At 45.4% G+C, this 16,252-nt stretch overlaps 1 protein-coding gene across 2 annotated transcripts in view; it reads right to left on the reverse strand.

Moving 5' to 3' along the window:
• Positions 1–16,252, reverse strand: part of LOC138567554 (zinc finger protein 84-like) — a 440,340-nt gene that overhangs the window by 55,572 nt on the left and 368,516 nt on the right. For both annotated transcript variants that reach the window (XM_069645888.1, XM_069645889.1), the window contains exon 4: positions 6,228–6,326. In XM_069645888.1, the coding sequence (XP_069501989.1) occupies positions 6,228–6,326 (99 nt within the window). The remainder of the gene's footprint in view (positions 1–6,227; positions 6,327–16,252) is intronic.

The raw sequence follows: 16,252 nt of genomic DNA on the forward strand, positions 1-16,252 counted from the left end.
TTCTTCCTCCACGCCAGAGCCGTGGCCTAAGACTTCGATCAGCTCCTCCTCAGAGGTTGAGGCCGAATCCACGACGACCTCCTGCTCCCCCTTTTTCTTCTCCGTCGGAGGTTTCACGGGGGTCCTGTCGATGGGCATGAAAGAGGACTCCCTCCGCGGTGGCAGGGAGATTCTGGGCCTCGAGGTCGCCACCACTGGTGTAGCCTCCACATGCTGAGCCAGGGCCGCCGCGACTGTCTCGATAGAGGCCTTGGCCGGATGGATCAAGGCTTTCACCACCTTAGGTGCGCTCACCGCCTTCTCCTTTGGGGGAGGGTCACCACCTCACTCCCCCTCCGATGGGGCCTTCGAGCACGACCGGGGTCTCTCCGGGTGCTCGGCCTTCCTCTTACCCGAGCCAGAGCGTTGGCTCGTGGTTGATGGCGCCGGGGAGGATGCGCCCTGCCTGGTGCCCGTAGAGCCCGACCGTTCGGCGCTCCCGGTGCCAGCGGACTCGCGGTACTTGGCCTTCTGTTGGACCCCTGTCGCCGGGGCGCCCTCAAAGGTCTTAGAAGACAGCTCGGACTTCTTCTTCTCGCCTGACGGGCTCTTTCCTTCTAGCCAGTTGGCGAGACGCTGATGGCGGTCCTTCATGGTCCTCTCCGACACACTGCCGCAAAACGCACAGTCCTTCTCCACGTGCGTCTTGTCTTCATGCAGGCAGTAAAGGCAAAGGGAGTGTTCGTCCTCCTTGAAGACATTCTGAAGCTGGCATCCAGGGCAGACCTTGAACAGCTTTCCGGGCGTCGAGCTTCCCTTCTCCTGGGCCATGTCCGAGATGGGCCTGAGAAACTTCTGGAGTCCTCCAAAAGCGTGGCTCGACGAAATCTTCACCCTTGAGGGGCGTAGAAGGATCCGACACGGGTCCCCGTTGATCGGATAAAGAAACGGTGGAGCTTGAGGCTCTTTTGACCAAAAAAGAGAACATTTTCCTAAGAAAAAGCGCAAAAAAAGCACTAACGCTCGAGAGCAATAGCACGAGGATCCCAACACTTGAACGTGCGGTAAAAATCTGAAGATGGCTGCCAGAGGCGGGGCTTAGGTAGAGGGCAGTCATTGGCTGTGGTCAGTATGACGCAGAGATCAGTGATTGGTTACTACTACGAAAGACAGATCAGAAACGAAACGGATACTGATTTTTTCTTTACCAAGGATTCCCAGCCTGACGGGGAATATTCATGAGCATGTGAATCCATGCCAGACCCCATGCTGGAGAAATATGCTACCTGTAAAACCTATTCAAAAGTGCATAAAGGACACAGTTGACCCAGAAACTGAGGCAATTGCATTTTCCAGGCAATTTTGCCTGTGTATATAAACCCAGTTGTGGGTTCATATTTACAGGCCGCGAACAAGAGATCCAGACTAGCAACCCCACCACAACTGTTGTAATCGTAAAGGTTTAATTGCAAAAGGTTAAGGACTTTTATATCATAGCTGTGGTGATCAGACGGCAATAAAGAAAATTGTGTTAAGGAAATTGCAAAGATAGGATTTTTATCTAGGATTATTGTATACTGTGCATTGCAAATTCTCTGTTGGTGTATCGCTTTGCTTTAGCAAATTCAAAATGACAATTATCCATGTGTCTTATGTAGACAATTCTGTTATGTGGAATGTTTTTCATAACTGCCAGCATATTGCGCTTTTTTTAAATTTATGTTTCTAGATCAAGAAATACATTATTTAAAATCAATGGACTAGTTAATCCTCTGAACTATTACTTTAAAAGTCAAAATGATCTGTATCAGTTTCCACATATAAAATGAAGAGATTCTTAAACCAGTTATCTATACAAATGATTAAAAACAGAATTATCTTTAATGGCATAGTCAAAGCTAGTACATTAAAAATAAGCCAAGATAATGGCGCTGACCTAGCTCTATATATATGCAAAAAGAGTGAAGTTGCGCTGACCAGGTTGAGGCGACAGAATTTCTTCATCAAAACAAGCTGCATTATTAACACTTCTCATTTACACCTTGAAAGAAACTTGGGAGGCTCTTGGAAAGGTAAGATTACTCTACACAAGTGTAGACAAATGAACAGCAGGTAACTAGAGTTTATGTGAAGTTTATTGGGAAGGTCATAACAGGCTTACCCAGTGGTTGGGGCTGCTTAATAGATAAGGAGGATTGGGGCCTCAGGCACCTGCCATTAGTATAGTCCAACCCATCTGTTGCTATCTAAACCAGCTCATACATTACCTGTGGTATCAATTGATAGGAATCTGCCAATAAGACTATGATTTGTAAAGTGCCACTTACAGAGCAACTTATCAAGACGCTATACCATAAATTACTCGTTAATGCATGGGTGGTGTCTTGATTTAACATTCGTATGGAGAAAAAGAGGCTAAACGCCGGAATCATTTAAAAACCATACACAGAACCTTTAACTTGACAGGACATCTTACTGGCAGGGAATGCAACAAATGCTGAAAAAAGTATGGATCACAATCAAGGCAACAGCCAAATTCAGGACTTTTGCATTCGCTTTAACAGGTAGTCTGGGGTGACTTGCAATAGTCAAGCCTGGAATTAATAAGAGAGCCAACCACTCCAGGAAGGTATTCTTTCTTAATGTAGGAAAACATATTAGGCAAGAATCCAAGCTTCAAAAAGGAAGATTTGATTAGTTGGTTATTCTCTGCATTCAAATCCATGCCCTTTTGTCGATTGAAGCCTAGGTTCTTTACTTCCTTAGAAAAGGCCATGGAAACTGAGGAGTCAGGAATGAATCTCTGACACAAGTTGGTTACGTTTCTGGTTAAAACCTTTATCAAACAAAAGAAAGGGTTGGGAAAAGGCCTCTATGACCCGGCTGTAAGAGGATGCCTACCTAAACCAAAACTAAGGCTCGTCTGTCAGGATGTCAAACTCAAGCTGTCTTTGTGTCCAAGGGTTCTACTCTGACCCGCAGTATAAACTAAACAAAAAGGTGAAAAGGGAAATGTCTAAACATGGATGCCTTTTAAAATACAAAAAGTGTTCAAGAAAATATAAGTAGTTTCAACTCCAAATGTTCTTCAGATAGTCCTTGTTCCAGAGGGCGACCCCCTTTCCTGGATTGGTCTTCTAAAATAAAAGATGCTGGTGCTTTCGGGTAGAAGCAGTTGTGAAACAATTCAGGTGCTTCTACGCTGAAGTGTTTATGAAACGAGAAAAAGTACCTTCACCTCAGAAAGTTCTTCAGGGATAACGAATCCTTGTTCCAGAGGGCGACTCCCCTCCCCTGGATTCCCCTTTATCACAAACAGTTCTTTATATGACAATTCCTTGCGTTTTGTTGGGCCCACAGAGGCACTGTTTCTCGCACATAGTTCTAAAGTTCCATTCACTTCAATGTTCTGTGGCCAGAATCTTGCCTTTGACACTAGGCTGCTGGTGTTTAAATGTCCCAGGCATCAGTGTTGTCGGCCAACAACTAGACCGCTTGTTGGGCTGAAAGTCTCTTCAGCTCTGCTCTTCTCTTCCTTGTCCCAGTATTTAGAGGATTCTGGGGCAAAAGTCCATTATTGATATTGGATTTAAAAAAAAAAAATGTTTGGTAATTACTTTCAACATGCCTGGACGGGAAAGCACTTCTGAATAGACAGAACTGATACAGGCATTTCTCATTACGTCCACATAGTAGACCAATATTGGGATTTTTGGTTTGTATGCTTTGGTGAACAATCTTTTCTATTCTTCCAAGAGGGAGGGGTAGGGGCATGGCATAAGGCTGTGAGCGTATGGAGAATCGGAGGATTAACTTAAAGGGCAAACTAAGGATACCAGGTCTCATCCAACGAAGCCATGACATCTCTGCAGAGGTTGTCTCCTCCCATGTGATCCTTCCCTATACAGCTACGCCCAGGGTCAGGATCAGGCAGCGATTGCCACCACATGGGAGGTGGTCACCGCTGGGTTATCAGCGATGACTCCATTGGATTCATCACAGAACATGAAAGTAGTCAGAGGAAAAATGTTCATGGTTGTCTTCAGTTTTTGTTTTGGCACAAGAAGAATGGCATTGGTTTTACTTGAGTTGAAGGGCATTTTCCAATATCCAGGCCTCAACTTCCTCCAAGCTGTTAATGAACTCGCTATAAATTATGTCAGGGTACTTTCCTTCAATGTATGCTTGGGTGTAATTGGCATACGAGTGATATTTCAATCCATATTTTTCAAAAACAAACAGTGGTCTAAGAAATGTTAAAAGTTTAGTTCTACATGAAAGAAATCTAGATCTCAGTGTTTCTTGGAGCCTTTACCCTTCAGGTTATGGATGGAAATTTGGCCTAAAGGGTGTTGGGGACTATAGTGGGGAACAGATGTATGGCAATAAGCAATCAGGCTATTGGTTATAAGGGGGTCTTCCTCTTGGGTCGAAGGGGGATGCTGTGCCTCATCCAAGGAACCCATGACATCACCCCGGTGGCTGTCTTCTCCCATGTGGTCCTCCCTCCTATAAACACCCCATGGTCAGGATCAGGTAGCGGCTGCCATCTCCTGGCCACATGGGAGGTGGTTACCGCAGAGAGACCCGTGATGACTCCACCAGATTCATCACACGGTGCAGGGATGGCATTAACATGAGTGACCCACCATCGATACATTTCTCATTTTAGATGTTAGTTTGGATTTCTAGGATGTTTTAAATAAAAAAGTAATTTAATGCCAGGCAATGATGTTGAGAGATGGGTACACTTCAAATAATAGCCAAGGGATGTGTTAAGGATTGAATTATGTGAAACTATTTCCTTGGTGCATTGTCCGCTTTGTCCATCTCATTTGTCAAGAAACTTTTTCCATCAAAAATAACTAGTTTATATTTGTTATGTGGACCGTCCACTTTAGCAGTCTATAAAATTGTTTTGGCTTGGAGTACCAGTTTTTAATTTCTTTTAGGAGGTGGGGAGAACAAAGTCAAGTTTTTCAGCTTTGAATTGTGGACAGGCAGTTACAGGGAGCAATATTGTTGCGTATGCTCTGAAAAGATAACAGTAAACAGCTTGTGAATTCGTTAGTGAGTAGGGAGGGCTTCACATACATCATTTTGGACTCATTCAGGAGTTGTGAGCAAATTAATTCATGTTCTTTGCGGAATGGGATGCCATTGTTTTTCTGGGGCCGAAGACGGACAGGGTGTTCAAAATATCAAATTGAAATAATGACCGTTTATGTGGGTAGGGGTTACTGGAAGATGGCTTAAGTTATGAGAGCAAATATCAGCTTAGTTTCTACATTTTTCTTGATCCAACCGGATTCATGTCACTTAAGGATACAATATTTTTGAGATCCACCCTTTCATCTTCCAGCCATGCTTCAAGGTGATCAAAATCGAGGTCTATAGCAGCACAATGCTCTACAAGTCCTTTGAGTGCCTATGGTGCATTTTGGTAGAATACATTCTACCGAGTTGGTCCATTCAATTTTAAATGTTGGTATAACTTCAGAGACTTTTGCAATTGCATACAGTATCTCCTCCTCAACTTTTCATTCTATTCAACCACGCAACAGAGTATTGAGCTAGAACAAGAGAGTCGAAAGTGGCTCCACAATCCCCTAACTAGGATTCCTTTACAAATGGAAATCTAAATTGCGGTATACTAAAAGTAGAAACGTTAGGCTTTGTGTAATCTAGTGAGCCACCTTGTAACATCAGGCCATCTATACTGAAATTAAAAACCCTTACAAATCGGCCCATTGAAACCAAATACCTTTTCTCCGCAGAGCCATGTACCCTCACCGGGATACAAAATTATGTATCCAGTCATGCAGCCAGTACTAGCAACTGACCTAGTTTGAAACCACTTTTTCGCTGTGCAATGATGACAGACCACCCTTGACGGGGGCTTCAACATAAAGTACACAGTGCCATCTAAATACTACTTTTGTTCCTTTCAAATGTATTGTATTGTTAGTTATGCAAGGAATAAGCTCCAGTTGACCAGAAACGCCATATCCCCGCAATGAAGCAAATCCAGACATCCAATAGGATTAAGAGGGCATAACAATGACAAATAAACAGTTAAATGCCTTGTCACATAACTATTCCACTATATTTATATTTACAGTTATTCTGAATTTTAGATGTGAAAAACGGCTGTGGCGAGATCCGTAAGATAATCAACTATGCTAGGTCTATTCACACTTTACAAGTGCAATGTCCTATAAAGGGAGTGTTTAGACAATGACCCTTACCGATTGGTACAAAGACGCAAGTTCTTTCCGGTGGCATAAAGCAGGGTAGTTTCCCTTCTTCCAGCATAGACAAAAGTTCTGGCTTTGGAATATCATAGCCTGTTGGTAAGAAATGGTAAACATTAATTAGCACAACTCTACATGTTTGCTCAGTTGAATGTTTCTGCAAAATGCTACTTTAGACAGCATTGTTTGGAACAACTTTTTTTGTGCAAGTACCCTCATATTTCTGTTCCCTACCGATACAGCAATTTTCTTTGCCAGTGAGACCATCCGGGGCCTCGCACCACATTGAGGCAGCGTTTACCTGGTCAGCATAAACTACACCAGGCCCAGAAAAGGTCAGTCATAATGTGACTTCAAGTTGCGATCTCATAGTAGCGTTGACCGGATCTGGGACATCAATTTAGAAATCCAACATCTATGGACTTCAACTCCCATAAAGAGAAAGATGAAACCTAATGTTCAGACCAGTTGTTTGGCTGAACCTAGAGTATACAAGTCATTAAAAATAGCACTCGCACTCAACGCAGAGAGAGAGAGGGGAAAAGAGAGGGGGAGAGAGAGGGGGAGAGAGAGGGGAAAAGAGAGGGGAAAAGAGAGGGGAAAAGAGAGGGGAAAAGAGAGGGGGAGAGAGAGGGGGAGAGAGAGGGGGAGAGAGAGGGGGAGAGAGAGGGGGAGAGAGAGGGGGAGAGAGAGGGGGAGAGAGGGGGGAGAGAGGGGGGAGAGAGGGGGGAGAGAGGGGGGAGAGAGGGGGGAGAGAGGGGGGAGAGAGGGGGGAGAGAGGGGGGAGAGAGAGGGAGAGAGGGAGAGAGGGAGAGAGGGAAAGAGGGAGAGAGGGAGAGAGGGAAAGAGGGAAAGAGGGAAAGAAAAAGAAAGAATGAACAGGCACATCCATGCAGCAGTACGTGGCATGAAGGAAGGAGAGATGCAGCAGGCACACCTGAAGGACCGTGTAAGCGCTGCAGGCCCAAACGCAGTCCCTAAAGGTACGGTTGTGCCAGGAAGCAGCATTCTCCAGTCCAAGCCACAGAGGGAAGCTGGCGTGTGACAGCAGAGCTACTGGAAATGCCTGAGAAATGTCCACAACTTGTAAATGTTAAAAAGTATTTATATCGCGCATCGTCAACAACCGAGTTGGTCCCCAGGCGCTCTGGCGGATCTGTAAACAAGAAGGGGTGAGGCTGTGAAGGAGAAGAGGGAGTAGGAGAGAGAGAGTGTGTGCTGTTGGTGGCTTCAGCTCGGTATCCGCTGTGCTTTGGTTCAAGTATTGGACCTGGACGAGACCATATGTGCAGTTGGTGCTGTTTATGTGTTCTTTTGTTGATGCGGTGACGTGCGTGCGGTTTGCTGGGCGCGAGTAGGTTGGGTGAATTTTCGGGCGAGTTCGGTATGCAGAGATTTGTAGGTGGGGTTAGTGGGGTCGTCCCAGGGATAAAGCTTCATCGCAGAGGTACGCTGTAAGTCAAAGACGCTGCAAACTACCGGTGACTCTGCCCAGAGCCATTGGGGACCCGGAGCGTACCCACATGCAAGCCATCAAGTGAATGAATTATGTGAGACTGCTATTATGGACAATGCTCAAAGGCGGTGTACATATAGATAAAAACCCAATGTCAAAGCATTGCCCAAAAGGAAAATTATTTGAATGCTGACAAGATAAATTGCAGCAATAAAACCTGAAGAAATACCTATGCACGAGATGTCAATGTGTGGGAAAGTAGGAGCAAGTGTTACCCTAAATAAATATACTGAAACAAAGTTGACAGCAGTGGCATATTGAAAAAGAAAGTGAAACCAATAAGAAGTCCTGGTAAAAGAAATAGACCAGGCTATTGACATTTAGGGAAATATACCTGGCAGGGAAGTATACCAGGGAATCTGCAGGACCCCAAAGAAGGGTTCCTGGCAGGGGAGTATACCAGGCAATCCACCAAAGTAGTATCAAGTCCCTAACATTGTGGCAATATACCTGGCCAAGAAGTATACCAAGGAATCCACCAAAGCTGTAAAGAAAATTCAAAGAAACTTCAAACTTTGGGAAGGGGATCTGAAGAACCCATAAAAGGATTCCTGGCAGAGCAGTATACCAGGAGTTCCACCAGAAAGTTTAATAATTACAAAATACCTGGCAGGAATATATAACAGGGAATCTGAGAAGTACATGAAAGAAGTCCTGGTAGGTAGATACACCAGGCACTTGGAGTTGTACAAATACTTTTAACACCGACAAGATTTGGATTTGTATTACCTGGCAGGGGTATTACCCCTGTATTACCTGGCAAGGGATTATACCAGGAGATCTGTAGCTCGCAAGAGGATTCTGGTAAAGGAGTACACTAGCCAATGCGCTAAAGTACAAGAGCAGTTGAAGAAAGCTTACTGTGGAATTTAATAAATTAATAAGAACTGAATCCAGTAGCTTTGTGAATCTAGAACAAAGAAACCAAGGAAGTGTTGAAAAAGAAACTTCTTGAATCCAATATAAAGTATAAAGGAACTGTTGGACAAAAACACTTTTGCGATACCAAGAAAATCTTGTTTCAAAGAGAAACTTGCCATCCTTCTTAATATCATGGGAAAGGGAGCCACCATCCAAGGGCTTCTCCTCGGAAAAGACTGTTGGATTTATCTTTATATATTTTGATTACAAACATTTGTTTTACTAAACATAAGTCAGAGACATTTCCTTGCACCCCTTAGTTGTTTGTTTCTAGTATTAGGGTCATTTTAGAATGTTTTGGAAACAAGGAAGGTTTCTAAGTTTTAAACGACTTGACAGACTGAGCTTTAGTTAGTTTCCTAGGCAAGGAAACCTTCTTTAGGATGGGGTTAGACAGGCGTTTATCCAACCCTATTCTGTTTAGTAAAAACGTCTGACAATGTGAATATTACAACTTTGTGCCCACCTTTCAGTTGTGAACCCCCTCAGTGTCTAGGGTTCACTGCTGAATACACATCCAGAGTGTGGTCCAGGAAGAAGTCTGGAAAGCGTGAATGCGACAGCTCCCAAGATCAGGTGCCACCAAATGTTTGAAAGAGTGGAGCTTGGAAACTGGATGTGCATCCAGTTCCAGGTCTGCTATAATAAGAAAATGGGTATCTGCAACATACTATGGTCAATCCCTTGGATTAGTCCAAAGTAGCTGATTATTCCCCGAAACAAATTAAGGAAAATGTGTTACAGTATCTATATCCAGAATTTGAAACTCATGGCACCACACAACTGACATTCGCACATTCTGGTGCGCCCTGTCCTGGATTCCGCAGGCACAGCCAAGTTAATTACAGGACTTTTGGTTCCACTGAATAAAACTGGTTGCCCTTGTGCAGCTCACCTAGTGGCTGGAGCCCCAAAGGCCTACAAAGAACTGGCAATAGGTAGAACAACATACGACTGCAACGTATCTTTATCCGACATCTGTGCCATCACCCGTATGGCTTTAGCAACCAAGACTACAATCACAGCTATCCAAATAGCTGCACCATATCCCAGCATCACGCTGGGCGCTTAGCATGCCAGTGACCTTGCCCCAAAGGCTTTGGTCATCCCCTTTCCCAGGGGTTACTGCCTACATACCCTGAATCACGTGTGCTGAACAACTTTGGTAGATCCTTTTCTCCACAACCGTAATGCTTTCCATTCAAGTGTGGCTCATTGGAAAGCTGTGGTTCCAAGATGGCCAAGCCAGAACCTTGTGCAACACAGAACCGCAATGCGTTCAGCTTGACTCAGTTTTCTCAATTCTTAAAACCCACATAAAACAATATGAATGGACTGAAAATGTTAATACTTAAAGGGTTAATTATCCATAATGCACTTATATTTTTCCTGAACCCAGTCAACATATAGAGCATATTAATTTCATAGATTCAGTTTGTACATCCCCTTGCTATGTGATTGCTTGGTACTCTGTACATATTTATCACTCTGCTAGCATCTAAAGCTTTAACTGCACGGCACTGTTAACCCCTGGGCGAGTCAAGCATATATAAAGAAACCCTGCAACAGTGGTGGGGCTTGATCTTCCTTAATCCTACACCAGGGTCTTGGAAAATCTTAACAGGCACCTGTAATTCAGTCAGTTCCCAGTCTTTATTAATGGCTGCTCTAAACATTTTGCTGATGGCCAACAATTCCTATTCTAAGTTTACGCACCCATGCTATAGGATTGAGATTCACAACTTACATATCCAACACAAAAAACACTCTGTAGAAATATCCAGCCCCCCCCCCCCAGACTTTGGTTACATGTATTAGCCCGATCCTTGATTTACCAGATAGCCAGAGTTCCCACCATGGAGCCCATTTGGGGAGAGACTGGCATACATGCTGGCAGAGCAGTGGGGAGCAGTTTGCTGGATCCAAAGCCATTATTGGCATTTTGCACCAAACAGCAACATGGACACCAAAGGAAAGTCTCAATTCCAAAATTATCTGCATGCTTTATGAAGTGTTGGATTTGGCATGGAGAGTAACACTGACAGGTAATTGATAAGACACTCAATATATAGATAAAACTGCTTGCAAGGTGGCAAGGGGGGAGAGCCGCTCCATGAAATGAGGAACCCTGTTTGTGAAGAAGGTGCAAGCAGCGAGACAAGCCAGAGTGAGAAGCTGGGAACTAGCGTGACGAAGAGGAAATTGTCTGTCAGTACTGCAAACTCCTTCAGTATAATTTATGAACCAAACTGTCAATTTCTGAAGCAATATGGAGTTGTATTTTCTAATGTTCCATTGTGAATGCCATTTATTCACTCCATTTAAAAATGGTGTGCTTATTGTAGCCGAATTCTAGTATATAAATGGTCACTTGACGTGAGCATAAGAACAGCAAGTGAGGTTTCAGACTGTTTTCATATATTTCAAGCTTTTAACTAATGTTTGTAAAATTGCCTGACAAAGTCCTGCAAAGTACGGAACGTGTGGCCTTTAGATATAGTTTCATAGGTAGTCCCTTCTCTGCGAGTGTATTTAAAAACGGATTGTTGGTACTTTTACAGTTCAGTATAATAAACTAATTCTGCATTGCAGCATTTTAAAAATGAGTGCCTGGTTTTCTTTCTCTTACATATGCCACGGTGCCAGTTACTTCAGGCGCTGGTTAGTGTAATATGGGATACATTACTCACCGTAATCGTATTTCTGATGCTTGTATCTGCTTAGATTCACATGCTGTGCATAGGCCGACATCTAGTGGAAGTTGCGGAGTATTACAGTTTGTTTTTCGAAACTCGAAAATGGGCGTCGACACAGGGCGTGCCAGTAATACTATCCCTAGTGTGATGTCCAGTGTACCCATGATCCCTCACGCGTGTAGGACCCTCAGGTTGTATTTTTTCTGACATGAGGTAGCATGAGGAGTAGCGCGAGTACAGATAATCCAAGCAGATAGAAAGAAAGGTAAGACTGCAAGCATCCATGCGCCTTCTCTCAGAGGGGAGGAAGGGTGGGTCGCATGTGAATCTAAGCAGATACAAGCATCAGAAATACGATTACGGTGAGTAATGTATCCCTTCTGAGGCTTGTGCAATCTGCTTAGATCACATGCTGTGCATAGATTAGCGAGCAGTACCTGAAGAAGGCGGTGGGATGTGAGAAGGGTCATGAGCAAATAAATGTCTTAGAACCGCTTGTCCTACTTGTGTATCTGTCTTGGAATGTGTGTCAATGCAGTAGTGCTGAGTAAAAGTATGAATAGAGCTCCAAGTAGCTGCTTTGCAAATGGTATCAAGGGGTACATTTGCAATGAAAGCCAGAGTGGCCCCAATGCCTCTTGTAGAGTGGGCTCTTGGCGTGAAAGGCAGAGTTTTTTCAGAAAGAGAGTAACAGCTGGGTACAGTTAATACTCCACTTAGAGATTGCACCTTTAGAGACGCGATCCCCCTCTCTGCCTGTAGCTACAGAGACAAACAGTTGGTCTGTTTTCCTTAGCGGTCTGGTCTCGTTTACATAGTAGAGGACCGCCCTACGCACATCTAGGGTGTGTAGTTTCACCTCAGCCGAGCTTTGTGGGTTTTGGAAGAAAGCCGGAAGCTCAATGGACTGGTTCAAGTGGAATTTGGAAATAAACTTAGGTGAGAACCTAGGGTGTGTACGCGAAACCAGTTTATCCTTGTGAACTGTAAAGAAAGGATGATGCACTGACAGAGCCTGAATTTTACTAACCCTTCTTATGGATGTAATAGCTACTAAGAAGGCTGTCTTATAAGTCAGGTCTTTGAGACTGCTTTTATGCATGGGTTCGAATGGGGGGCCCATGAGTTTAGCTAGCACCACATTAAGGTTCCACCCTGGTGGTGGGTTTGAAATACGAGGGTGAAGTATCTTTACTCCTTCCATGAAGGCTTTAACCACTGGAACTTTCCACCACAACACCTTGTTATGGGAGGTGGTATATGCTGACAGAGCTGCCAGATGCACCTTCAGTGAGTTACCAGTCCTGCATCCAGCAGGTGGAGCATGTATGTAACAATAGTAGAAGGAGTGCAATCAACTGGGTTGATTTGTCTATTCTGGCACCAGATAACAAATCTCTTCCACTTGTCAAAGTAGCAGTGCCTCGTGTTAGGCTTCCTAGATTCTTTTAGGATGTCCATCTTTGAGGCAAATTTAGATGTCCAAACTCTATGACCTCAAGAGCCATGCTGCTAGGTTCATTGAGCTGGGTAGAGGATGTACTGTTTGACCCTGATGCTGGGACAGTAGGTTGTACCAGCTCGGGAGCTTGATGGGGTCGCATGTCGCTAGTCTGCATAAGTGTGGGAACCACGGTTGTCTCGCCCACATGGGAGCAACTAGGACGAGCGTCATCGATTCCCTGTTCATCTTGTTCACCACCTTCATGATGAGAGGAGATGGTGGAAAAGCGTATGCAAACATTCCTGACCAGTTCATCCACAGGGCGTTCCCCTGGGATCCTGGTTGTGGGAATATGGACGCGAATCTTGGGCATTGTCTGTTTTCGCTTGTGGCGAATAGGTCTATGGTGGGGGAACCCCACTGAGAGAAGAGATCTTCTATGATTTCTCTGTGTAGACACCATTCGTGCTCCTTTGGGAGGGGATCTCTGCTTAGTGCATCCGCTAGAGAATTGAGATCCCCTGGAAAATGTTGCGATGACAGTAAGACGTTCAGTTTGAGTGGTCATGTCCAAATTTTCTGGGCAAGCTTGGACAGATTTGGCGAACGAGTCCCTCCCTGCTGGTTTAGATAAAACATGGCTGTAGTGCTATCCGTTCGGATCTGTACTAACAGATTTAGCAGGTTGGGGACGAACGCCTGAAGCGCTCTGAATACTGCCAGAAGCTCTAGCAGGTTGATGTGATTCTTGGCCACTGAGTGAGACCAGAGCCCCTGAGATGTGTGGTGGAGGAGGTGAGCCCCCTACCCTGTCAGGCATGCATCGGTTGTGACTACCACCTGTATCTCGGAATCGTAAAAGGGTTTCCCCTTGGACAGATTTTCTCTTGTCCACCAGTGAAGGCTTTGTACGAGTGTTGGCGAAACGACCACTAGATCGTCCCACTAACCACTTGCCTGAGACCACTTTCACCAACCATTCCTGACGCCATCATGCCTAGCAAACGCATTGCTTTGCGTACCGTTATCTGACGATCGGCCTGATATTGTGGAATTTGCAGTAGTATATTCCGAATTCTTTCCTCTGATGGAAAGGTCAACCCCTCTTGTGTGTTTAGGATAGCTCCGAGGAACTGTTTGGAGGTGCTTGGCACCAGACTTGACTTTTTCTCGTTTATTGAGAAACCCAATTCGAAGAGGTCGATTGTTCTTTGAATGTTCGCTCTGCAAATCGCTGGGGTTTCCCCCGTGATGAGCCAGTCGTCCATGTAAGGGTACACCGGGATTGCCTCCCTGCGTAGGTGTGCTGTCGCCACCGCCAGTACCTTGGTGAATACCCTTGGAGCCGAGGCTATACCGAAGGGCAGTACCTTGAACTGGTAGTGCCGACTGTCCACCTTGAAGCGCAAGTACTTTCTGTGCGCTGGGAACATGGAAATATGAAAATAGGCATCTTGCATGTCCAATGTTGCCATGTAGTCCCCTTTTTTAGGAGGGGGATTACCTCTTGGAGAGTAGTCATGCGAAACTTTTGGGGCTTGACATATTTGTTTGCAGGCCTTAAGTCTAATACTGGGCGCATTGTTAAATCTTTCTTTGGTACAAGGAAGTAGGTTGAATAAATACCCTTGTTTACCTGGTGTCCCGGCACGAGTTCGATTGCTTCCTTTGCTAGCAGATTGACTATCTCCTCGAGGAAGATTCTTTGGTGGTCTAGAGAATGTGTTCTTTGTCATGGAGGGTGGTTCCGGGGACGCTCTAAAAGTTCTATGCAGTATCCTGCAGACACTGTTGACAGCACCAATCTGTCTGATGTGATCCCTTCCCAAGCTTGGGTGAAGTTGGAAATGCGTCCTACTGGGGATGCGTGAGAAGGGACCCTGAACGGAGCGTCACTGTTTTGGTGGAGGCATGCCGTCGCCTCTACTGGGGCTGCCTCTACCTTTACCCCGTCCTCTCTTATTGCCTCTACTATAACCTTGGGTAGAACTGTTGGTTATTGTTCCACTACGTACCCTGGCCCTGGGAATAGTTAGACCCTCTTTGGGAATTTGTGCGGCGAAAATTGCCATTACCCCTTTGATTAGGGGGTTTGGTGGTTAGTTGACCTAGGGACTTGAGTGTTTCATACTCGTCCTTGGCATTTTTAAGCACGTCCCCGACCGCCTTCCCGAACATTAGATCTGGCTCCACTGGTTTGTCTAACAATGATGCTTGTGTTTCGGCCTTGAATCCAGACTGCCGTAACCAAACGTGTCTCTTGATAACAGTACCCTCTGCTATCAATCTATCGGCATTATCTGTGGCATCAACGGTTGCCTTTAAAATGCAACCCGATACGGCTCTCCCTTCCGCTGACACTCGTGCCAAATGGCTCTTTAGGGGCTCTGGGGCGGAATCTATGAGTGCCGCGACCTCCTCCCACTGGTGGCAGTTATAACTCGCCAGTAGGGTGGTGGAGTTGGAGATTCTTGCTTGGTAGGCGGAAGTGGAGGCAACCTTTCTGCCGAACCCATAGATTATTTTGCTCTCCTTGTCGGGAGGAGCTTCTGACGATGACCAGGGTGTTCCTGCCCTCTTGCGGGTGTTTGTAACGACTAGGGAGTCCGGTTTCAGATCCCCTCTTATATACAGTGGGCCTGATTGGGCTGCCCTGAATAGCTTCTCAATCCTGGGATTGACTGCCCTGGTGAGATTGGGGTTTACCAATGAAGGGTCTATTCTTCTTTGGATGGACTTAAGGATAGGGATGGCCTGCGCAACAGGTCTCCTTTCTCCCACCAACTCTTCGGCAAAATGTCTTTCCTCTTGAACACCCTGGGTGTCAATGTGGAAGTGGTTTGCTGCTCTAGATAGGACCTCATTTAGGAGGGGTTGGTTGTCGACAAGGGAGTCGGTAACCGGTGGTTCCTTATCTGCAGGGGAATCTACCCTGTATATTTCCGGGTCGTCCTCTTCCTCCTCTAGTTCCTCATCGTCCCCATAGTAGCCTGTCCCAGTCTGTTCTTCCAACATGCCCAAATCTATATCCTCACAAAGGGAAGGATCTTCTTGTTCCTGAGAATAAGGTTGCATGTGGAAGGGATCTGAAGACAGTGTGGTTTCGAACCGGGACCGGGACCGGGGGGAGGGGGGATGGGGGGGATAGGATCCTTGGAGCCTGAGGGTGCCGACCCGTCGGGGTTATAAGTGAGAAAATGTTCGGGATTTTTAGAATAGAAATCTGCCAATGATGACATTCTTAACATGACTATGTCCTCACTGGACCACTCTCTTGAACTAGGAATGACTGCCTGGGGGAAGTTTCCCTGACTCATCTATAATAGAGGAGTGCGACTTGTCTGAGTGGAGTGGAATGTTTCTGTGGTGAGGAAGTATGCTGAGACTGCTTCCTCTGTTTTCCCCCCTCCTTGTGGCTGGAAGAGTGTTTGCCCTGCTTCTT

Source organism: Ambystoma mexicanum, chromosome 2p (assembly GCF_040938575.1).
Source record: "Ambystoma mexicanum isolate Mex_15411 chromosome 2p, UKY_AmexF1_1, whole genome shotgun sequence".
Classification (NCBI taxonomy): Eukaryota; Metazoa; Chordata; class Amphibia; order Caudata; family Ambystomatidae; genus Ambystoma; species Ambystoma mexicanum.